Source organism: Cajanus cajan, chromosome 7 (genome assembly GCF_000230855.2).
Source record: "Cajanus cajan strain Asha chromosome 7, NIPB_CcT2T_4, whole genome shotgun sequence".
NCBI classification, from domain to species: domain Eukaryota; kingdom Viridiplantae; phylum Streptophyta; class Magnoliopsida; order Fabales; family Fabaceae; genus Cajanus; species Cajanus cajan.
Genome location: NC_138523.1, coordinates 59,920,932 through 59,945,847, shown reverse-complemented (window position 1 = coordinate 59,945,847; position 24,916 = coordinate 59,920,932). Strand labels below are relative to the sequence as shown.

At 32.8% G+C, this 24,916-nt stretch overlaps 3 protein-coding genes across 7 annotated transcripts; 1 reads left to right on the top strand and 2 right to left on the bottom strand.

Moving 5' to 3' along the window:
* The first annotated feature begins 1,805 nt into the window (after positions 1-1,805).
* Positions 1,806-13,222, top strand: LOC109805536 (SNF2 domain-containing protein / helicase domain-containing protein / zinc finger protein-like protein). 5 transcript variants are annotated; one of them, XM_083060362.1, is made up of 12 exons: positions 1,833-1,934; positions 2,183-2,320; positions 4,253-4,426; positions 4,526-5,175; positions 6,630-6,701; positions 6,780-6,857; positions 6,949-7,849; positions 9,356-9,486; positions 10,040-10,261; positions 11,048-11,641; positions 11,901-12,110; positions 12,643-13,222. In XM_083060362.1, the coding sequence occupies exons 3-12, from the start codon at positions 4,321-4,323 to the stop codon at positions 12,745-12,747; spliced, it is 3,069 nt and encodes a 1,022-aa protein (XP_082916488.1). In that variant the 5' UTR covers positions 1,833-1,934; positions 2,183-2,320; positions 4,253-4,320; the 3' UTR covers positions 12,748-13,222. The 5 variants fall into 5 exon arrangements, with proteins under 5 accessions (XP_020223228.1, XP_082916488.1, XP_020223236.1 ...); XM_020367639.3 differs by lacking the exon at positions 2,183-2,320 and having other exon boundaries at positions 1,806-1,934; XM_020367647.3 differs by lacking the exons at positions 1,833-1,934; positions 2,183-2,320 and adding an exon at positions 1,944-2,116.
* A 1,411-nt stretch (positions 13,223-14,633) lies between these two features.
* Positions 14,634-16,667, bottom strand: LOC109788139 (Eukaryotic aspartyl protease family protein). The gene has a single exon (XM_020346805.3). The coding sequence runs from the start codon at positions 16,427-16,429 to the stop codon at positions 15,032-15,034; it is 1,398 nt and encodes a 465-aa protein (XP_020202394.2). The 5' UTR covers positions 16,430-16,667; the 3' UTR covers positions 14,634-15,031.
* A 5,010-nt stretch (positions 16,668-21,677) lies between these two features.
* On the bottom strand, positions 21,678-23,651 carry LOC109788148 (2-alkenal reductase (NADP(+)-dependent)). The gene is made up of 5 exons (XM_020346814.3): positions 23,156-23,651; positions 22,841-23,021; positions 22,512-22,678; positions 22,344-22,426; positions 21,678-22,208 (listed from the first exon to the last, which is right to left on the bottom strand). The coding sequence occupies exons 1-5, from the start codon at positions 23,465-23,467 to the stop codon at positions 21,830-21,832; spliced, it is 1,122 nt and encodes a 373-aa protein (XP_020202403.2). The 5' UTR covers positions 23,468-23,651; the 3' UTR covers positions 21,678-21,829.
* Between the last annotated feature and the right edge of the window lie 1,265 nt (positions 23,652-24,916).

Below are 24,916 nucleotides of genomic sequence, written 5' to 3'. Positions count from 1 at the left end.
ACTGAAGTAATAATTTTGAAATATATTTTTAGATTAAAATGGCAGTATGTAGTTAAATTCAAAAGTTTATTTATTATTTTTTTTAGTTTTAAAAACTAGTAAATTAATATGATGTCCCTTACCACTTTCATGGATCAAAGAGATCAATTACTCTAAAAAAAACGGGGAAAAAAGTTGCATACGATAAAAATTATAGAAAGTACGATAAACATTTTTCTTTGTACAATTAAAATTCATACAATTTCCAAATACTATAATTAATTTTATAATAAATAAAAAATTATATTTTAGATTTATAATAAGTAAATTAAGAACAATCCAGTATTGCGCAAAAGAATCTTATATATGTTTCAAACCAACCAATAAAAAATGCACGAGCAAGAGCATTTAAAGGAGAGAAGATTCTTGCTAAATGTCATTAATTTCTACAATTTGAATTGTAATATGATGATATTTTTTTAACTGAGATGGGTAGACAATTAATAAAATAAACTATTTTAATGAACTATAAAATAAGAGTAGTTTGAGATTGTTGAAAAAAGCATATTTTTGTTACTTATGAAAGTAATGTATGAAAGTAGTTCTTAATGAAAGTGAAAAGATAAAATGAAGATTGTATAATTAAGAGAGTAGGAAGAGAAAGTCCTTCATTATCTAAATTGAGAATTATGTTATGATATGAAATAATAATGAACTTTCTTTATGGAATGTGATTTATCCAAATAACTCGAATCAGCAATAAGAAGAGGAACAGTGGTTATAAGAATCAAAGATGAAAATTTCTAAATATAAAAAACATGAATAATCATTTGTTCATTGAGTTTTCGCTTGAGATCGAAGTAAGAGATCTAAGTAAGGGATTTTTCACAAGGTAGTAGGAAGTGATTGAAAAGATAAGGGGTTATCATTTATGTTTCTCGTTAAAAGTATAACTTACTTCCATTTTTTTTTTATAAATAGAAATATGCTAAAGATGTTTACCACATTTAACTTGTATATTTAAAGTCTAATTTCTTATATTTTAGGGATAGTTATAATTATTCTTTAAATATTATACCAAGATCAAATTTCACAACTTTTAATTATAGTAAGGAGTGGATAAACGAGATATAAAATTATTATTTGTTTTTAAATTTGTTATTCTCTTAAATGTGTTTGAGTAAATAATTTAATCAAGTCTTAACAAAATAAATACTTTTCATGTGAGAAAATATTTATTATAAATTGAGTTTATGATCAAAGAGAATTTATAATTAAATTATTTTTATATACATTAGTAGGTTGAGCTATATTTATTTAAAAGTATTTACAAATTATTAATATTTATTAAATTAATTGATATTATTCTTAATCAAGTTTTGATTGAAATTTTGAGTTTATAAAAATAATTAATTTAAATTATTATTATTTATTTAAAAGTTTAAGAGTTAAATAGATAAAAAATTGTGTACACGAAAACAAAATATCGTTATTATATATAAATTATGTTTTTTTTTATAAATTATAATTTTTTAAAACTATTTATATATTTTCTCTCAAACAATTATATAAATGACTGTTTGCATAAATAAACCTCAATAAGTATTAAATACACCCAAAATTAAATCCAATCTTCAATTAAGTTATATGTATTTTTTATTTCATTTTTTAAATATATTTTAAAAACAACGTACCAAGAAAAATGACTACATATTAATTGTATATAAAAGTAAATTAGCAAAATTTTATTTATTATTTAGTAATTAAATTATTTGGTGGAATGTAAAATTGAATCTTCAAAATTAAATTGTGAAATATAATACGAGTATATAAGAGGGAGGAAAAAAGAAAACTAGACGTAAGACTGGGGCACAAGTCTGAGTCGTGAATCATCGTTGTTGTCGAAGTTTAATCTCTCTCTCTCTCTCTCATTCCGCGTTTCCCACAGATTTTGCGTAAGTGAACTGAACTCCCACTCCCTCCAACCCATGTCGTTTTTATCCTCTTTTACTATTCCTTTACTGCGTTTTGTTGCACAACTAGAGAGAACCCTAGTATCTGTGAATGCTCAACTGCTGCCCGTTTCAATTTCTCCTCCAAAGATCGTATCTTTTTGACACATTTCGCTCATCAAAAGGCAATCCTCAACTACTCTCTCACAATTCCTCGATTCTTACCTTTTATTTTTTCCTCATTGGTCCAGGTTTGGTGGTTTTGCACGTTTTGAATTTGGGTTCCACTCTTCCCTTTGCAATGTGGTTGATCTGCTTTGGATGTTTCTTTTCACTGGTCATTTTTTAAACAATTGTCGTTGTCCTTTGGAGTACGAATTTCTTCAATGGTAGAAATACATGTGCTTTTTTTTTTTATAAAATTGTTGTCAAGGGTGGAAAGACTTGTGTTTGATTGTGTATGCAAAATGGTTGTGTTCGTGTCTTTGTTTGCGTTTTAATGTGGATTTCGGAACTAATCGGTGATGTACTTTTGGTTAGAATTGATTGATGTCAGGGTAGCAGACTTGTTGATAAGAGGAGGAAAAATAATTTGATTAAGGAGTTTGTGGTGGATGTTGGCTGTACAGTTAGGAATCCTGATTTTGGTGTTGCTCAATTTTATGTTATTTAATTGGAGGGAAATTTCTGTTGGTTTTTCACTGATTATTTGTATTTGAGCTCTACTTCTGAATTTAAAAGGTAGTTGGTTAGAAAAGTCATATAAGGAGGATGGCTGGATGAGATGTATCGAATAGTTTGGGTCATAAAAGTGCAGAATGCAGATAAAATACAAAATGGGTGAAAGGGTCTATGAATTTGCAACAAGTGTTATTAATCATGTAAATGTTGTCTTGGGGGCATTTTTTTTTACCAGTATTCAATGAAAATGGAGAGATATTGTTTTGGACATTTTGTCCTCCTATCAAAGTGACAATATATTGTTTATCATAATCAATCAATAAAATCTTTGTTATTTTTATCTGAAAAATTAGTGGAACCCATTTGCGTTGACACTTATTCCAAGGGTTGCTCTTATAATATATTAGTATCTATGCGGTGTTATACTTCTTCCCTTTTTCCCCTCCCCTTTATTGGTTAGATTTCTATGAAAAAGGAAACGAGATTGTTGACCAAATTTTTGCAATCTCTTAATTGCATTTGTTTATTGTAGAAAAATGGGAATTATGGATCAAGGCTTATCCTCAGGTGGTTTTGCTACAAGATAAATGCTATTTTCCTTTACTGTGCTCCATGTCCTATTCATATTCAGAAATTCATTATTTTGTAGTGCAAATATTAGCCTTTAAGAACGGTGGGGAAACAAAAAATGTCTTCCATGTAGTTCTTTTTGAATTTTAAATGATATTTACTTTTAATGAGCATTTGTTCAATAAGGAAGCTGGAATATGGTTCAAGTTTCATGCAGATGCTTCACAATGTGGAGCATATTCACAATTTTATAAATACAACTTGGAGACTTTGTTCTCTTTTCAGTGGTTGAATTTCTGGTTTAATACCAAAGCCCTATAGAATTGTGTGGGTGAAGATCTTTTCATTTGGGGAAGCTTTATCTGTAGCAGTCAATTGCATGCTATGGTGGTGGCACGGCACTGTAGAGGGATAGTGAAGTAAAGCGTCCCTGAGCCAAACAGTGGAGCAATTTCCAATAGTGGCCCCAATAGCGGCCATAATGACTGTTTCCATGCAATAGTGGTACTATCATGATATAAACTTCAAAAATCCATTTTTACTCCTGGAACATCATTGTTTGGGTTTTTAACGGGTATTCATCACCACTGCTTGGAACTCTGTTCCTCCACACTTTATAGGACTATACTATTTCTTATAGTGTTTGGTTCTTCTTTCTTTAGATTTCTATTTCACATTCTTCTAATTTTTTTTAATGTAATTTGTTATGTTCTTTTCTATTAATTAAATCATCTTTTTTTTATTTTATTTTATTTTCAATTTTTGGCTTCATTACTATGTTCTTACTGCTCTTAGATTGATGGTGATTATGTGTGTAAAATGTGAGTTATTATTGAACATTAATTACTTTACTTTTGGGTTTTTTGTTTTATTTTGAGTATTTATATGTGTAATATAAATTATTTAGTTTGTATTATAATATTTAAAATCGCGGTCATACTGCTATCCTGCTATAGCATTTTCAGAGTTGGCCACTAGTCCACTATACGCCACTACCCAAGATTGATAACTATGGCTTTATCATTTGTTGTCATGTGGAATGGGATGTTCATGATACTTTTTGACTACAGGTTGTCTCAGCATTTAATGCTTCTGTTTCAAGGGTGGCCGAGGAAAGAGAAATTGAAATTTTAATTTCATGGATAATTGTATATATATTACTTCATCAGATGATGACTTGGAGGAGATAGAAGATCCAAGGAGGACCCTTCCGCAATGGGCTACTTTGGCTGAACGGAGTTCTGGTGTGTGATCTTTAGTAAATGTTCTCTTCATATATATATATATATATATATATTTAAATTTTAAATTAGTAATCATTGTGCATGCATTATCATGTGCAGATAGTGGTGGATGGTCTAGGGGGGATAGTTCTTTAAGAGGGGCAAATAGTTTAAACCCAAGCTCTTCTAATGTTTTTAATCATTCACAAGTCAAGCCTCGTACCCAGCCTGTGTCCGGCACCAATACACTGAACCACATTGCAAGAAGAGATGAACCTTCATACCATGCCCAGAATGGAAACACAAGTCAGCATCAAACAGTTAATTCCCGAATTTCAAATAATCATAATGCTGATTATGAGAGAATGTCATCTCAGCAAGCTCTCAAGAGGACCCTTCCGTCATCTCTTCAACCATCTGCAACAAGGGCTCTTCCTTCTTCGACATTTGCATCAGGAAGCAGATTAAGCAATTTAAATAACGGGAGCAGCAGTCAACTTCAGGATGCATATAAGAATCGTCGCCATGGAGTAGGACCTAGCACATCTAGTGACAAGGGCTACTTTCGTGAAAATTTTAGCAGGGGCAATGATGAAGATCGTTTCTTTTATCAAAATGTTGGGATTAGGAATCTTCCTTCATCTATGATGCTTGGAAAGGGGATAACTCCACAGTTTGCTAGTTCTAGTGAATCTGCATATCGTCCTGGAGCAGGTGATGAAAGGGCTTCTGGAAATGATGAGAGACTAATTTATGAGGCAGCATTGCAGGTATGACGTGCAGTTGATCATTGTGTTTGTTTATCTAACTCCTTAATTCTTTTAGTTGTATGAAGAAGATATTCCCTCTGTTAAGTTTCAGTGAAAACCATTTAGATATTTAATCTGTTAAATTTATGAAAAATCATTTCCTTAAGTGTGAAGCTTTGTTTGAGACTTATATGTGATTTGTTGTCAAAGTTGATTCCTTGGGAAATTGGTTTTGGTTGTTTAGATGTTGAATTTAAGATGCAGTGCTTCTGGATATAAAAGTGGTGAAGCTGGTTCTCTCTCTCTCTCTCTCTCTCTCTCTCTTTTTCTTTTAAAACTTTCTTCTTATCTTTTAGTGTTCAGTGTCAATTATTTGTTAAAAGGTGTTTAACACTTTAACATTCTGTATGCCAGGTACTCCTGTGCATGCTTGTCAGGTTGTTAGAATTGTTTTTGATTTGAGGGTGTTAAAATTATTATTCTATGTCTATCATTGTGGTGTGGTAGGACATAATTCTCTGGAATACACTATTTACTAAAGTTTCCGGCTGTTGCTTTGTTGTTGAGGATTATTGGAACCTGATTTGTTTTTCTATTATTTTATGATAAATATTTACAAACAAATGTGCATATTATGTTTTTGTGTGCAGCTATGCCTTATATACTATTCAGGTGTAATCAAATGCCCCAAGATAAAGAAAATAGACATTTTTTTGCATGAATGTCTAATGTAGGGAGGTGGAAACATTAAGATTTAACAGATTAAATTTAGGGTTCATTGGGCTAATCAAGGGTAGAAAGCAGGTGAGTTGAAGGGATTTTGGGTTGAGTTGAGGGAAGGGCAGTTTACTAGTGTAGAACACGGAGATAGGGTTTTGAAGGGCAATTAATGATTGTTTGGGTGTGGTGAACATGGAGATGAGGTATAAAACAGTGTTTGTGAGGATATGGTTTTGGATCTGGGCAATTTGTTTACCATAATTCATAAATATGGTTGCTATATTAGTTATTATCAAATATAAAGCATTACATTTATTTTAAAAAGGTTCCTAATTCCTATCACTTGTCTTGCTAGTATCAGGGAAACGCCCAAGGCTCTGTACTGCTGCTAAAAACCATAAGTGAAACTTGGACATGTTAATGAAAGTACTAAACCTAATGCCAACTTAACATGAATTCAAGAACAAGTACCGCCCAAGGTCTGAATACAAAATTAAATGAAGTAACAACACCTCACAAAAATAATAGTTAGTGCACGGAATAATACAATTAAACCAAAGTAGTACTTAAACAATTAAACCTAATTTTGAGTTTGACATGGTTTGGTGTTTAATCTTATTATTAATTGATGTTTGTCCTGTATCAATGTGATTTGTGGAAGGTGCTTTGAAGATTAAATTTTCAGTGCTGGTATGTGTGTCTGTTATAGCCATTGATACTCAATATTGTCAATTGTGAATTTTTGGTTATTGCAGGATATCAGTCAACCAAAAACAGAATCTGATTTACCTGCTGGTGTATTGTCTGTCTCTCTTTTTAGACATCAGGTATTATGGCTTGTCCATTAAATTTGCCATTATTATTTCAGTTCCGGGCCATTTATTTGTTATTACTTTATATTCCAGAAAATTGCATTGGCTTGGATGCTTCTGAAGGAAACCAGGAGTTTGCATTGCTTGGGGGGCATTTTGGCTGATGATCAGGTCATTTTTGATGAATATATATTTTTAAGTTAATGTCTTTACATTTAATTCTGTGTGTTGTTACCTGAACATCAAAACCTTGTTCAAGCAGGGCCTTGGAAAGACAATTTCGATGATTTCCCTCATCCTAGCACAGAGGTCATTACAGTCAAAATCAAAAGCAAATGATACACTCGATCATAAAACTGAAGCTTTGAATTTGGATGATGACGATGACGATTGTAATGTTGATGTGGAGAAGGATAAAAAGAGTGAAGAATCTGATGATATAAAATCTATTAGTGAACCAAGCAGTTCAATACTGGCACCTAGTAGAAAAAGGCCAGCTGCTGGTACACTGGTTGTCTGCCCTGCTAGTGTTGTTCGACAGTGGGCCAGGGAACTTGATGAAAAAGTTGGAGATGAAAAGCTTTCTGTTTTAATTTATCATGGGGGGAGTCGGACAAAGGATCCTGTTGAACTTGCAAAATTTGATGTGGTTATCACAACATACTCTATTGTGACTAATGAAGTTCCCAAACAACCCTTGGTTGAGGAGGATGATATTGATGAAAAAACTGGGGAAAGATTTGGGTTATCCTCTGAGTTTTCCGTTAGTAAAAAGAGGAAAAAGCCATTTAATGGAAATAAGAAGGGTAAAAAAGGTAGAAAAGGAATTGACAGTTCTATTGAATGTGGTTCTGGTGCTCTTGCAAAAGTAGGTTGGTTTAGGGTTATTCTAGATGAGGCTCAAACAATAAAGAATCATAGAACTCAGGTGGCTAGAGCTTGCTGCAGCCTTAGAGCCAAAAGAAGGTGGTGCTTATCAGGAACGCCTATTCAAAATAGTATTGATGATTTGTATAGCTACTTTAGGTTCCTAAAGTATGATCCTTATGCTGTATATAAATCATTCTACAATACAATAAAAGTTCCAATATCCAAAAATGCTATTCAAGGTTACAAGAAACTTCAAGCAGTTTTAAGGGCCATAATGCTACGTCGTACAAAAGGTGAATTTCTTATATTCTTATTGTTCATGTCCTGACTGATAGATTGTATGTGTTTACCCTTTTGCTGGCATGTATAGGTTTTCAGTGTCCTTGCAATATTCTCACTGATCTCTTTAGTACAGTCATCATTTAGATAATATTTCTTCAATGTTTTTCTCATTTACTGTTCAACCTTTAATCCCATTCCAGTATCAACAGAAATTTATTCTTGTATCGGATGTCTTTTGATAAGTATTTCTTCATTCAATATTTCTTCATGATCTAGCTGGAATAATGTCAATTGTCAAGTATATTGTCTTCTCAAAGAGTCAGATAAAACTGTCATTCATCAACCTGTAAAGAGAAGTCTCTTTCCATAATTTTGACAAATTTGGCTATGGCTTCTAGGATAATATTGAAACCAAATATTGTATTTGGTGTCAGTTTTCTTTTGTTGTTATTTTCTCCTTCCCTGTAAATTTTCCATCAGAATGCTAGACATTGGTTTATAATTTTATTTTTATAAACCAGTAAAAATATAAAATACTTTAGTAATTGCATGATGTACTGGGGATATCCCTAATGGCCAGGCTGCTGAGCAGGAAGAGCCACTTTCAAAAGGGAGTTTGATTTCTTACACCCATCTGATATGGGGACTGTCCATAAACACTGCCATGGGGATGGACAAACTGTGTATAAAACCACTTTGTTAGATGTCATGAAAGGAGTTTTCATTCTTTTTCTCGTAAAATTCATCTTTGGAAAATTTAATCCATTAGATGCTTTGAGAAAATGAAGCCGCATATTCCTCTGATTCACCTTTTAGTTTTATGGCCCAGGAATTTCTGGATATAAATTTTGGAATTTATCAGGGCATAGGAAGATCCTTATATAGTTATATTTATATCTGATAAATATATGTTCTACTATCTCGTTTTACTCATAGAAAGCCCTTTTATTGTGTACCAAAACACTTGTTTTTCTGAAACATTTTTTTGGTTGCCTTGTCCCATTCCCAGTTAGTGGGGACGACCTGCCAATGAAGGACCATGGTATAGGAATTTAATTCAAGATCATTTGTCAATTCTGTTCTTTCCTATCAATTGAGCCAACCTTCATTGGATAGAATACCATAATGTAGTTAAAAAATCTGCTAGAAAATTTTTCTTTCATAACTGCAGAGCTAGTGAGTTTATTTACATTGAGAATATAGTGTGTATTGTAAATACTAAATAGTATCACACTGTCAGCTTATTATTATTGTTTTTATTTTTCTACTTTTTTTTTTTGCAAAATTTTTCAGATGTTTTTAAATGAAGAAATTTCCTTATATTTAGCAAACTCATCCCGTATTTGTTTCACCGTGGCCATTTTGTACAATGTAAAGAGTTGTTATATTTTCTCTATGTTTGACTATAAACATAATATTGCTTGGTTAAGAGAGCGGACTGAACATTTTAGCCATATAGGTTTTGATTTGTGTACTTGAAGTGGATTGTCCTTTGATGAGCACTTATATTTGTCTAGGAACTTTGCTTGATGGGAAGCCAATAATCACTTTGCCTCCTAAAACAACTCGGCTCAGTAAGGTGGATTTCTCCTTTGAAGAGCGAGCCTTCTACACCAAGTTGGAATCAGACTCACGTCTTCAATTTAAGGTTTATTTCCTTCAAATTTGTTTATATTAACTTGGACAATTTGAAATTATACTTTTTTGTTTCTTTTAAATAGAGCATCCAGAAATGTATTTTTGCTAGTGAGATTTTAAACCTAGCGATTAGAAACCCATTTTGATAGTGGGTAAAAGTAATTGTCTATTTCTAGTCAGAATGGGTAGACACTATATGGTACTTCTTTTTTTATTTTTGGGGTGATTTACTTAAATCATCCATGATTACAACTTACTGAATTGGTTCTTACTTTCATTAACATACAAAAGCTTCTATTTTGTACTTATTAAATGCCCTGATAAGTTCATTTCTTTCATACTCTCACCTAGTTGCCTTGGCAAATCAGTCGTGGGTTGTCAATAAATATACTTGATACGTAAGAGGTGCTGGGGTGGAGATGTTAAATATCCCGTGCCTCATTCTTTGTATCTAATTTATAAATGTATAGCATAGACTTCTGCAAATTCTAGAATATTTTTGTTCATTGATTCTATTTTTATGAAGGATTGTAGATCTGATATGAAAAGCTTGTAATTTGCAGGCATATGCTGCTGCTGGGACAGTAAACCAAAACTATGCTAATATTCTCTTAATGCTTTTACGTCTACGACAGGCTTGTGATCACCCACTTCTTGTAAAAGATTTTAATTCTGATCCTGTTGGGAAAACTTCTGTTGAAATGGCAAAAAATCTCCCAAGGGATATGCAGATTAATCTGTTTAATTGTTTGGAAACGACTTTTGCTTTATGTCAAGTTTGCAATGTGAGTTAACTTCAGATGTGTTATTTTTTTATTATTTTTTCCTTTGTTGTGAACATGCCCTCTGCAAATTTGCTGGTACTCCATATCCTTTATAAGTTTTGTTGTTCCTATGGTATATGTATTCTTTTAAACATTTGAAGCTAGACTTCACTGGGTTTCAATTACCAAGAAAAAATATCAACTGACTGCTAACAGAAATTTGTATTGATATGCTTAAAGTGGCCGTGTTTTAGGAGTGTGGTATATTTACACTCCCTATATTTTAAACAGAAATTTGTTTACTAAAATGGATGAAGTTTATACTCTTAACATACTCGATATAAGAAAATGATGTGATTATGATGGAAATGAGTTTTAAATCATAAGGGGTTCTAGTTGTAATTTTGGCAAACTTATCAATGGAAAGTTTTTAGTAGCGTAAGTAAATATCCAAAACCATCAATTGCAACTGAATGCATTTCACACCTAACAATTGTTTTTTTAATCTAAATTTCACTGTTGTTATCCTGCTCTTAAATATTATTTTTTTCAAGTACATGCTTTTATTTATTTATTTTTGATAAAAGGAAAAAAATTATTGAGATGAAGAGAAATATTTACAAAGACTTGATCTTTTTAACTGATAACATTTTATTGATTGATTACCGAATTTGTGACTTTTATTGTAATTGCTTAGAAGAATTTTTGGATTTTGATTTCTCAGTTAACCCGTTATAGATGACTGGTAAACATTAGCAATTTGATGTTAATAATGGCTGTGGCTGATATGTTCTGTTATTTCAACAGGACCCCCCTGACGACCCTGTTATTACAATGTGTGGTCATGTCTACTGTTATCAATGTGTATCAGAATATTTGGCTGGTGATGATAATACATGCCCTGCAGTTGGTTGCAAAGAACTAATTGGTGAAGATGTTGTTTTCTCCAAAACTACTTTGAGGAGTTGCATCTGTGATGATGGTGATAGTAATAGTTCTGCAGATTCAATACTTTGTGATTATTCACTGGTGCAGCAGAGTGACTATACTTCATCTAAAATCAAAGCTGTTCTTGAGGTTTTGGAGTCAAATTGTAAATTGATGGGTTCTAGTTCTGACTTACCAAACTCTTCTGTGGGTTATAGAGATTCACTGTCTGCTGATAATTTATATGTTGAAGACTGTGATCCAGACATTGGAGTTACAAAACACACAAGAAAGTATTCTGAGTCCACAACTGAAGGACCAATAAAGGCTATAGTTTTTTCTCAGTGGACTAGCATGCTGGACTTAGTTGAGATATCACTGAGACAATCTGATATACTGTACAGGAGACTTGATGGTAGGATGACTCTTGGTGCAAGGGACAAAGCTGTTAAGGATTTTAATACCGAGCCTGAGGTTTGGCCCTTCCCTACATTGTTAAAGCTGTACTGTAAATTTTTTATGCAAATCTATAAATGACACCGTAATATGAGAAACTATTAGTTAGTAGATGAGTAGTATGAAATTTAATCCTGTTCATAGTTATATCAATGATGCAGATGCTTGTTGCAATTTTAATCAATATGTTTTCTACTTGAACTTGAATTATGTACTGTGTTTCAAGTGCCTCAACCTTGGTAGCCTTTGGTGCCTGACTAACTGAAATTTGTTTCAGGTAACTGTTATGCTAATGTCACTAAAAGCAGGAAACCTTGGTTTGAATATGGTTGCTGCTTGTCATGTTATTCTTTTGGATCTTTGGTGGAATCCAACCACTGAAGATCAAGCTATTGATCGAGCTCATAGGATTGGACAAACTCGTCCTGTTACTGTGACACGGATCACTATAAAAGATACGGTTGAAGACAGGATACTGGCACTTCAGGTTAATATCTGTCGCTTGAATTTACTTTTATGTGTCGAAATGGGTTCATACTTGGTGGGGAAATTGGATTTAGGGTCACCATGAGTGAGGCTTAGCAGCCAATGGGAAATTGCTCTGATTTCTAAGTTTTGAATTGTTTTCCCTTTCACCTTTTCCCTCTCCTTTTTAATATTTCTCACTTTTTAAATTCTTTAAACAAAATTGATTGGTTGAAAGATGACACTTTTATGGCACAGTTAGTTTATTTTTGTTTTAAAATGCATAAAAGATAATGCAACCTGAAAGTAGGGATTTATGAGATCAACACAAGTTCTATTATGGTTCAAGGGGAAGTTAATCTCATAAAAATCCCAGGTCACTTTAATTTTTGTAGGTGCTTCCTCCAAAAGCTAAAGGGGAAGTCAGCCCATGAAGTGATATTCTTTTTAAAGGTTATTTGTTTTAGTAAGCTTTGATATGGGGATGGTGAAGACAAAATGTATCTGCCAAATGACAAATTCTGATGATTTTCTTGTGTTGTAACATCTGGCAGGAAGAAAAGAGAAAAATGGTTGCATCCGCTTTTGGGGAAGACCATGCTGGTGCTTCTGGAACTCGCCTTACAGTGGATGATCTGAAATATCTTTTCATGGTCTAGACCGCTCAATGCTTGTTCTTCCCATGAGCGGTTTGGCATGGAATTGAGATGGTTCTTAAGGGGTGTTTGACATCCGTTGCACAAGTTGGCTGGTGAAGCTTGGTTGATCAAAGTGTTAACTTGATCAGTTTTGAAGCCCACAAGGGCAATTTTGTCCTCCAAACTGCCATGTAGCTGAAGGCTGCCTGTAAATATTCTTAGTTAAATGATATGGTTTATGAAAAATATGACCTTGTGCAACTGCCCTTTCTTTTGTTGTAGTGTACAGTTTTTCTTTTCCTTATAATCTTAAACTGTGCAGGGAAAGCAAATATTTGTTGCTAAGCTGGACTAATACTTATTATACTGTGGAGCTAGCTGGTAGCCTCCATGCTTTGCCCCCAGCTCCGGTGAAATTTGGTCAAGACAATTTGAATTCATATTTTAGAACAAATTCTGAAAGTTTAAATGAAACATTACTATTTGAAATTTAGAATGTTGATTAAGCATGGTTTTCTTTAATTACATTACAATATTACTATCTAATGAATTTATTAAATTCCTAACGAATAATCAAGTTTTATGAAATTTGTAACAATATTCCTGTCACTTGATTTGTGACTAGATGCCTGGTGGGTTATTTATTTTTTGGTTAAATTGTACTTTTGATATCTTTATTTTTGTTAATCCATAATTTTGGTTCTTTTATTTTAAAATAGAGGTATTTAATTATTTTAATTTTAAAAATATGAAAATTTGGTTTATTTGTGAAATTGACAATGACAAATTTAATATTTGCTTATATTTAAGTGATGTTATATTTAATAATGACATTTAAAAATATAAAAAAATTAAAAAGTATGTAAATAAGATTTATTAGTAAAATACTAATCACTTGTTAAAATATATACAAATAAAAAGAATGTTATTTTATAATTTATTTTTATGTCACGCTATTAAATATTATGACATTTAAGAAATGACATGTTATTGAACAAAATTAAAATTTAACAATAAACTTATATAATAGAGACAAAAATTGCATATGGATAAAAAATAAAAATAATAAAACAAAAGTGCAATTTAGTCTATTTATTTTTATTTATCATAGAAAAAGGTTGAACTTAGGTTAATATGGTTTATTCATGGAATATTTGATCTTCAAAATAAGTGGAAGACTCTACTTATGGCAGTTCTTTTCTGTTGATATTAACTGTATCACATCGAGAAAAGCATTGCATTGAAGAACTAACGACAGAGAATCAAGAACCGCTGATTTTGTGAAAGTGACTTATGTGATGCGTTGTATAGAAACTTGGGCGTAGTTTACTTTCCTCAGATCCAGTAGGAAAAACATGCAAAAGTATATCCTTTGTGATCTTAATCTCAGATCAAAACATACATCCTTTCACCATTTTTCATCAACAGGGTCCAACTTTATGGTGGGCCTATATAAAGTGCTTACAAAGCCATATATTAATCCACGAGAAAAAGTTATCATTTTCAAATTTTCACTGCTGCTAAAATTACCACATGTACATCTCACATTGATGTGAATAAGACATGTAAGTATGTGTTTGGTGCTAATAATGAGCCATATTAAGAACTAAAAAGAAAAAGACCTCGGTGATTTATCTTAATCTTAGATCCCTCAAAAGGGGAAAAGTAAATGGGCTTGCCTTTGTAAAAGACATTGATCGAATGCACTCCGAACAAAGGTAGACCAGAGTCCCTAGTGATGGTTTCACATGTTCATAATGGTTGGTAGTGGTGGCTCCCCTTCACTCATCATTCAATTGCTCTACCAGCTTTCACACACACACCTCTCTCAGAAGAGGGAATCTGTATATGTGAAAGTAAGAAAGAAAAAAGAAAAAGATGTCAGAGGCTATGTCCCCCATCAGTAGTGAAACTAAATCATTTCCCCTCTTCAAATTGAGTAAAAGTACTCTCTTGGATCCTCCTCATACATGATAGAGATAAAGATTTACTAAATGCCCAATAGAGCAAATTATCTTTTCTTCGTTCCTTTTGACTATGTCCTGAGTTACCCTACCAATGTTTGACCATTCATTATATATATTAATAGAGCCACTACTTTTGCATTATAAAATTCTAGTTCCACAAGAACTTGTTTTACACATACTTTTAGCTATCAAAACCCGAATGATACAAATTATAGTAGTTAATCACCACATGCACGACCACCTAATAGTTATTATTTCTTTTATACGTTAACGTGATCTATATATTATAATATAATACAATATGTGACATGAGACTAAGACTAGCAAAAATCATTTATTTAACAAACGTCGGGTCCAAATCCCACAAACCCATTAGCTCCATCCACCGAAATTTGAATCCCTTCTTGCTGAATGTTCCCTATGATGGAAAGCTGAGAACCAGAAGGAGCAAATGCAAAGCAAAAAGTTCCCACGTCATCAACTGGTATCAAAAAGTTTCTCGCGGGTAGGGTCAAAATTGGCCCACCCGAGAAGTAAAACGACACCGTCGGAACCCGAACCGAAACAAACCCGAATAAATCATAACACGTGTCGAAAATCGACACTCCCGAAGCGCGGGGCAGGTTCGTGGTTTGCGCGACAAAAGCGTCGCGGAATGCGTCGTACGCCGCCGCGGGAAGCCGCGTCACGGCGGTGCCGGTGTCCATGACGACCCCGCCGTCGCCGAAATCAGTCAGTTTAAAAACGTCTTCGGAAATGGGCACCCGCAGGCCCCCGACTCCGAGGCCCGAAAGCCCAATGTAGTAAAAGGTGGGGGCCCGCGGGTTGTGGATAAGTGGAACCCAAGCGGCGCCCACGGGCATGGCTTCGCGGCCGAATTGAAGCGAGCCGGAGGATTGGGCTTGGGCTTGGGCTCCGCGGCTGACTAAACAATAAGTGAAGGCCCCGCCGGTCTGGCCGCCGAGCTGGCCCACGAAGGATAGGGGCCCGCCTCCGAGGCCCAGGAGGCCCGCGGCGCCGACGAACATGCCCTGGTTGCGGTGGCCGCAGCCGATGGCGACGTTACGGATTAGGGTTTTGCCGATGGTGAGAGTCTCGAGGGCGAGGGTGCCCTTGGTGAAGGAGCCGTCGCCGTAGGAGACCTCGTAGCGGCAGCGGCCGTCGTGGCAGGCGGCGTTGTCGACATGGGTGCAGACGGCGGAGGCGCAGGGGACGCCGGCGTAGGAGGAGGAGTCGGCGGGGTTGAAAACGGGGTCGGATTGGTGGTAGCATTGGGTGCAGGGTTGGCATTGGACCCATATAATGTCGCTGCCTGAGTCCATCACCACGTATTGGTTTCGAGGTGGGCTTCCAACTCCGATTCGAACGAAGTACTCTCCGCTTCCTTGGTCCATGCCTGAGACCACGTCCGAACCGAATGCTTCCGGGAGGTATGTGGAGTTTCCGGCGGCGAGGCGGCGGAGGAGGCCGGCGACCCTTCTGGCGTCTCGGCTCATCCGGGCATTGAATCGGGTTGGGTGGTCGTGGGAGGTGTTAAAGGTGGGGACTTTGTCTCTGTGGAGGAGTTTTAGTTTCCATTTTGTTGGTGATTGTTGGGTGTCAGTGTGTTGGGTTGGGGTGAGTTTGGTTTGTGAGAGGGTTTGTCTGACGTTGAGTTGTTGGAAATGAGGGTATGACAGGTTGTGAGAAGTGGAGGTGGTTAGAAGCAGTGCGAGGAGAAGTAGGACTGTGAACATGGTGTGTTTTCTGAATGTGTTCGGATGGGAGTGTGTTGTGGGGAGTGAGGGATTTATTTGGTTGGGTTTTGGGCAAGGCTTGGTTTACTGTGGGAATAATTGGATGGAGGAGAAGTTTCTGTTTTTGTAATTTAGTATTTGGAGTGATTTACATGTGGGAGGAGTGGTGAGTTACAGCAAGATGGAAAGTTAGTTGGTGGTGGTGCACATAATATTTGTTAAGTGAACTTGATATTCTAATGTAAACCATGGTATTTAGCCTTATATTTTTTAAAATATGTGATGAGAAATTCGATTCTTCATTAATGTGTATGCAGTATCCATGAAAAATCATTTGTTTGAAGATATCAATCCAATACTGGGATACTTTAGTTTACCAAAAATAAATTATGGTTATCAAGTATAGATTTTGAACATTGATGGAGCATGTTTTGTCTTTACCTACTTTTTTTTTTATTTTCATTCACCTTATAGTGTACTAGAAGTGCTCAATGGGCAAATGAACAATAGATAGTGTGCTTGCTTTGCATCCCGTTTTTACTTTTATTTGAATGTTGTCTTTCATTTACTCATGATGTTATTGTTCTCTCTGTTGTGGTACTAAAATTAACTTGTGGGGTGGTTTTGGAGAAAAGAACGCCCCCATGGAGCAACCAGACGTGTGTGTCTGTGACCCCTTTTTTTGGGTCACGCCAACACAACATGATCTGTTTAATAAGAGAAAGGAGGATTAGTATAATACTGTCGCGTGGGGAAGAAAGTAACCAAAGACATTGACATTGTATTTGATCAGATACGATAAAGTTACAAGAAATTTCCTAGTTAGACCAGAAAAGAAGGATCGACCGGTAGGTACACATTTATAAAATTAACTATATAGTGATCTCCAGACATTTTTCTTTGAACTTAGACATTCACAGTTGATATACGTAGAATACAAGAAATTGGAAACATTAGTTGTTGCAAAAAAGTAGAAAAAAAAATGTGGATTAGAAGCATTAATTCATTTGTTGGACTCTGTATTGTGAGCATTGATGCAATATATGACTGTTGTTTTCCCTTGTTTGGGTTCACTAAGAGGGAATTAGGAGAAACTCAATTACTTTATTGACTAGGATATGCGCCAGCTTTGCCTTGTGCTTAAAATAAATAAAGACTAAAGATGAAATCCACTTCTCCTTTCTCACTCACCTTTTCAATCTCTAATCCAAAAACCCAGTACGTTCCTTGAGTAGCGTGAAGCTTCAAAAGTGGAAAACTTCAAATTTTTAAAGATCATTTTATAATGCTAGCCTTTTTAATTAGAAACTTTCATCCTCTGTTTGCTAGCATAAAATAATTCTGCTTTTTTATTTATTTATTTTTTTACTCCTTTAAATTTCAATTTTCTTTCTCTTTACACAATAATGGACACATTTATTATTTTGCATTTTGTCTCTTGTTTGTCTCTCTCTTCTCACCTTGAGTGCATATACCCAAAAGAAATTAGATTTCTAAACAAAAGGGATGTGCTTTTAATAATCAACCTTTGTTTTAATAAAAAAAATTTATCAGAAAGCAATGGCAACCGTCTCCAACCTAATCTATTGGTTCCCCATTTTTTTGTTCTGTGGGCATGCAAATTCTGAAATGCCACTGAACACATAGTGTATGTGCAATAGCTAATGATTCGAGCAAATATTGGTGATGTTGGTGTGGTTAAAGGACACGCACGCGTGATGTGAAGGGCAGTTGGGCAAAGGACAATATATTTCTGTACGAGACACAAAGAAGAGTGACAGCTGCATACACACACAACATGTTTCTTCCATAATCATATATATGTATCTGCATGTCCATATGTATTCACAATACAATAATTCAACAACAAATAAAGTTGGTTCTGTCACTAAGATATAAATTCATATCTCTCAAGAACGTAAGTGAGCTTTGACTTGGCAGATGGAAGAATCATGTTGATCAATAATATGGAAATATCATTGCAAGCGTTTGAGTCTCAAGATTTATCCTAATTATAGTGAACTTCAAAATCTAACTCACTTAAATTTGTTATATAAAAAAATACAATAATTGAACAACATGGATGCCTTAAATCAGCACAAGCATGCATAGTCATGGTCATTCAGTGGGACAAGTAACCGTGCATTTCACTCTTGTAAACAAAGAAAGTGTTTTAGTGGAATTGTGGGACAATGAGCAGAAACATGACAACAACGTAGGTTAATTTATTTTTTCATCAAAACTCCAACAATTTCAATGGTCTAAACTCCTAAACTCCCTTCTCTTACCATATATTAACTCACTCATTTGATCCGATTAATAACGATGATTCTCTTGAATCATGAAGGACTATTGTCAATCATAATCTAATATTAAAAAATGTCACGAATCGCCAAAGTTAATCAGTAGAGAAAATTCGCTATAGGTTTCTAACACCTACCCATATTTTCAAATAATGCAATTCAGCATTCACTAGCTGGACTTGTTTTTGTTTATAATTTCTTTGCTATTACTTGTAAGGTAATGGCGAGTTATTTAATTACTCTACATTATATATATTTGAGTTGAAAAAGTGATGTCTCTTTTGTTGTCCAAACCGTGCTTCTATTGCGATTAGTTGATAAAATACAGGTTAAAATTATATTAAAGTTGACATCACCTTTTTCCTCTTAATAAGTGGATTGCTAGTTTAAAAACAGGATGTTTCCTTTAGCTCATTTGATATTATTAAAAAAAGTTCTAAAATGACGGCTGAGCTCATCCTGGTATGACAATATTTGGCAGTTAATATTGATTGGAGTGATAGACAATCTAGGGTTAGGGACTTGGTGCAAAACATTTCTCTTCCTTTTTTTATAAAATAAAATTTTCTTGGTAAATGGGTTAGGATTGATGAAGTATAAAGTAAACATATTCTAAATGTTCTTCCACGCGTATCATGATTTTTGAAATTTTATTAAACCTAAATTTTAATTTTTAAAAAATGGTCAAATTAAAAGATGGGTTATATTTCAACACCTATTGCTAATGGGAACACCAAGAGCTAGCACTCTTACTCTCCTAATATTACTATTAATTAGTCATTAAACCAATTTACATAAGTTGTCATAATTGTACGTATAACACTTGTCTTAAATCAAATGTATGAGATGCAAGTGCATGACACGCCCAAAGAATAAACGACGGAACCATTAATGCTTATTCATATTGGATAAGTTAAGTTCTACTAAAAAAACAAATAAACATGTTCCCACTTCTCCCAATTAAAACGTCATGAAGATTTGGTGTCATGATATAGCTAAGAAAACATATGAATGACAAATATTGTGAGAAAAGGGGCAAGAGGGACAAGATACGAAGGATATTCAAATGTTTTAATGCTTATTAATACGACACGACCAACCAAGAAAGATATTATTGATAAATGTGAGATAATAGTGGGATTGTCACAAACATAATAGAAAATTAATTCTATAGTCTAGAAATGTACAAGGACATGCACGAGTTCTCAATAATTGAACCATTATTACTACCTAAAAGTTGCTCTTATATTTTAAGAGAGCCAGTAACATTTTTCCCTGTCAACTGGGTATATTTTTCATATCTAAGTGCATGGAATAATTAATTGGACAGGTTGGTGTGTGATTAACGTGAACCAAGTTTATTTTTTCATTCAAGAGATTATTTATCACGGGTTAAAAGTTCAAGTGAGTTAATTGTTAAAAATACTATGTATTAGAACCTTTTCTATTAATTTTGTTAATTTTTTCTGCTAGTTTATAGTTTTGGCTTATGGTTTTAATTTATATGTTAGTGAGCAAATTAAAACATACGTACATACGTTGCATCAGGCTTTTTCCTTGGAGTCTTGCAATGGAGAATAAACTTTTTTTTCTCTTCAAGAAAACACAAATATTTTTATTGGAGATAATGTTTTGCAAGTTTGTTAACATTATTAGTTATGCATGGACAATACGACTTTCCTGTCAAGCATTCACTATAGTTGTATATTCATAATCTGAACTCAAAATTATTAATTAAAAGTTTAATTTCTTTTAATTGTTATAATTTCATAAATCTTATCTTGTAATTTTTATAATTAAAATATTTTATTTTAATTCTTATAAACCAAGTTTTTATTTTATTTCAAATTCTATACTTTTATAATTTTATTTTTATAAAATTTTATCTTTTAATTTTTATAGTAATAGACTTTAAAGACTAAAATTAAATAAAATAAAAAATATAGATATTAAAGTAATATTTTTAACTAAAGGATAAATTTTAAAAAACTATTAATAAAAAAAGAGACACTTTATGTTTCTTAAAAAATAATTTAAGAATGATTTGATAAATATTCATAAAATATGATTTTTTTAAGTATGATGATAAGAAAACAGAGATTAAAAAAAATTATAATATCTGTACTTTCTTTATAATATGTATAAAAATCTGCATTGTATGATTTCAATAATTATAAGTCGATAATAATAACTTTACACTTTTAAATAATTATATTCACGTGGCTTTTAAAATTATTATTATAAAAATATAATAATTGATAGTAATATCTAAATTAAAATTAATTATAATTTTATAAAATTAACAAAATCTTAATAAAATTTTAGCAACATCATTAAAATGTTATAAAAATATTACTTTGATAACATTAAAAAAATGTTATCTAATTATGTAAAAAATGTTATTAAAAGTCTTTAATAACATGAACTATATATAACATTTGATAATGTGTTGATAAAGAAAATTAATAATATTTATACACAATTAAGTAATATTTTTTAAATGTTGCTTAAAACTATTTGTGTTGTAGTATCTGCATCGTATGATTTCAATAATTATGAGTCGATAATGTATAATAATTTTACACTTTTAAATAATCATATTCACATAATTTTTAAAAGTGTTATTATAAAAGTTACATAAACTAATTTGTAATTATCAAATGATAATATAAAATTATTTTATATTATAAATGTATTATCTATTTTATATTAAAAGAATTTAATGACTCATTCTTGTAGCCTTGTGGGTGGGGGAAATTACTTTTTAATTTCAGAATTGATAGAACTATCTAACAAATTTCTGGCAAGAAATCAAATAACACGTATATACATCATGAAAATTTTCCTCCCACTCGATAGATCCTTCAGTCCTACTACATCACAACTTTGTGACTTTTGGAAATATTTGAATTAATTTCAGGTAGAGATTGATAACTTGGTACGGATTTATTTATAAAATAAAAAATGAAATATATATGTTCATTAGTAGATGCGTTACACAAGATACAAATCTGTATATTGCTCAAACAGCCTATTAAAATGAGAGTCACACACAAATCAGAACTAAAAAGAAGGCTAAACAGTGAGGTTGTACAAATTATTCATGAGCAAGTTGAACCACTTGTTTGCCAGCACTATGGCCTTTGAACATGGCTTCTAATGCAGCTGGACCACTCTCAAGACCTTCAGCTATGTCTTCAACATATGTTATCTTTCCATCCCTAATATATGGCAAAATAGTATCTAAGAATTTGGGATATAGGTGATAATAATCATAAACCGTGTAGGCTTCTACTTTGATCTGCTTGTATATGATATTGACCAAGTTCTTTATGCCTTGAGGCTCATCAAGATCATATTGTGATATCATTCCAGCCACCACAATTCGACCACGCCTTCTCATGTTAAGAAGGGCTGCCTCAAGCATGTCTCCCCCAACATTGTCAAAGTAAATGTCAATGCCTTCAGGGAAGTACCTATCACCAATTAAACCACAACATTTAGTATGTTTAGCATTGTGGAAGATCAACTACTGTTTATTAGGATAACAAAAAGTTATTTTTTTTTAATATATATACTATGGATATGCTAAATGCTAATTAAGTACTCACCTCTTCAAAGTTGCATTCAGGTCTTGTTCCTCCTTGTAATTGAAAGCCCCATCAAACCCGAACTTATTCTTCAAAATTTCAACCTTATTTACACGAAAAAAGCAGAACAATTGATTGAGGTTGTTCAAATTTGATACATGAAATTGTTGTTCCATGCAATATTTTTACCTTATCTTTACTTCCTGCACTTCCAACAACATAGCAACCCATCAATTTTGCTAGTTGACCAACAAGTTGACCAACGGCACCAAATGCTGAAGATATAAACACGTAGTCTTCTTTCTTAGGGACCCCAACTTCATAGAAACCTGCATAAGCAGTCATACCAGGCATACCTACAAGTGAAAAAGTTCACAATCAAACAGGTAATAGCCAGTTAATAAAATATATGCTGCTGTTAACAAATTGTCATTTGCCAATGCTATCCATCATCCATGTATGAATGTATATATAAAGAAAAGAAAAAAAAAAAATAGTCTCAACTCTCAAGTCATTACCAAGAAGTCCAGTATAATAGGAAAGAGGAACATCTGTATGCTCAATTTTGAAGAGGCTTTCAGTCATGGTTGTGATGATACTGTACTCTTCCCATTTTGTAACTCCCCACACCAAGTCTCCTTTTTTGAAGTCTGGGTGTTTGGAATCCAGTACTTTACATACTCCATACCCAATTATTGGCTGAGGGAAAAGTTTAACACCACAAAATTAAATCTTAAATCTATATAGTTTACAGTTCCATATAAACAAAGAGCAAAAAAAGATAACATGGATTATATATATGCAAAGAGAGAGTTGTGTAAGAGTGTGCTTACTGAATTAGGAGAAAAGGAATAGAAGAGTCTAGTTTTAGCTGTTGTTTTGCTTCCTCTCATGTAAGGATCACAGGATAAATAGAGGTTCTTAACCAGCACAGCATTTGAAGCCTCTGGAGGAAGTTGCAAGGTTATGGTAGAAGTGTGCACATACATGTCTGTTTGCTTTGGATTACCCGTTATGAGACCTGAAGCCAGAACCTGTTTGTTGCCTACTTGTTCTTCCATTTTTGGGTTGTTGAATTGATCGTAATTTCTTTTGGCAGCTCTTATAAGTTGAATGCTTTGGAGATGAGAGGCTGCACCTTTCATAATGTATTTATAGGTTGGTAAGAATACTCATATCAATCAAAGGACCAGGTCAAGATGTGATTCTTCAATTTTATCTCCTCACAGGCGGTTCATGCAGACTTTGCTATTGACTTTTATGCATGCACGTCAGTGCTCACGAGTCACACCATCGGTATCAAGATAACGGATAGACAACGTATCATATTCAGTCGAAGATCAAATTTAAGAACTAAATGTAGTTTAGCGTTCAGATTCATGGTTATAATAAACAAATCAGTGTAAGTATTAAAATTAAAATACATTAGTTTTTTCTTTAATTTTTTTTTCTTATTCCTCTTCGTATCGTTGATATACAAATCGAGTCTAATGTAATTAGAACAAGAAAAAAAATAAGAGTTTTTAAAATATAATTTTATTAGTTAAGAAACTTTTTGAGACGACAAAAAGTAAAACGGTGATAACAATCAAAAAGTAAAATTGTAAAAATTTAAATTCAAAATCATCAATATCTTTACCTATATGAAAATATGTGTGAAATAATGTTTACACATTTCTCATCACTTATTATATCTAATTTACATTGTGATTCAGTTATTTATTATTACAATCATTAATATTACCTTTGTTTTAAATATTTTAAGGTGTTTAATTTTAGTTTTACATGTTAAATTCTCAAACTTCAATTTGACTCAATCCAATAAGATATAGGTTTCTGTGATTAAGTTTCTCCTAAAAATTGTAACAACTACAAAACAAACATATACATATATTTAGTACATGTACATATATTTAGCACTTTTCTTTCAAAACTACTAATATTTTACAAATCCAAAAAATTCTTTATACTTATACCACTATTTAATAATTGCTAAGATACTATGTTATAGTCCTTTTCTTTCAAAACTACTAACATTTTTACGATTAAAATATCACAAGTAATGCTATTTTCATTTTCTCTTCAATCAAATAAAAAAAAAACATTATTATCCATTTTATTTTTCCTTTATTTTTTATCTTTCATCCAAACATTCCATAAACATCAATATATGTTAAAAGAAAATACTAATTTGTAACTGATATGATAAATATCTAATACTCAAATTAAATTAAAAAATTAATAGTTAAACTTTATTCGTATAAAATAATTTTACAAAATCAATCAATTAAAAATTACTATTGATATAAATTTTAAGATAAATATTGTAAAAGTCACTATATAAGATGATTTGTGATTGCCAATTTGATGACTGTATAAAATTATTTATATTGTGAGTGTATATCCTTTTTCCCTTAAAAGATAACTTGTTTAGATCAAAAAGTTTAGAATGTGAAATGATCATTAATAAGCTAAAGAAGAGTAATCTCAAATGAACTTGTCAATTGAATTTTCTTCCCGGTAGTTTAATAAGTGTTCATCAAATACGTCACCGCCTACTTCATTAAGAAACATATCATTGAAATAGAAACAAC

What these genes read in the sequence shown, in the direction of transcription:
- LOC109805536 (XM_020367639.3), top strand. Translation starts at nt 4,321, where the DNA reads ATGGATAATTGTATATATATTACTTCATCAGATGATGACTTGGAGGAG. An exon ending in TTTGGCTGAACGGAGTTCTG is followed by an intron (nt 4,427 to 4,525) that starts GTGTGTGATCTT and finishes TATCATGTGCAG; the next exon opens with ATAGTGGTGGATGGTCTAGG. An exon ending in ACTCACGTCTTCAATTTAAG is followed by an intron (nt 9,487 to 10,039) that starts GTTTATTTCCTT and finishes TGTAATTTGCAG; the next exon opens with GCATATGCTGCTGCTGGGAC.
- LOC109788139 (XM_020346805.3), bottom strand. Translation starts at nt 16,429, where the DNA reads ATGTTCACAGTCCTACTTCTCCTCGCACTGCTTCTAACCACCTCCACT.
- LOC109788148 (XM_020346814.3), bottom strand. Translation starts at nt 23,467, where the DNA reads ATGAAAGGTGCAGCCTCTCATCTCCAAAGCATTCAACTTATAAGAGCT. An exon ending in ATTCCTTTTCTCCTAATTCA is followed by an intron (nt 23,022 to 23,155) that starts GTAAGCACACTC and finishes CTTTTCCCTCAG; the next exon opens with CCAATAATTGGGTATGGAGT. An exon ending in CTGAATGCAACTTTGAAGAG is followed by an intron (nt 22,209 to 22,343) that starts GTGAGTACTTAA and finishes AATTGGTGATAG; the next exon opens with GTACTTCCCTGAAGGCATTG.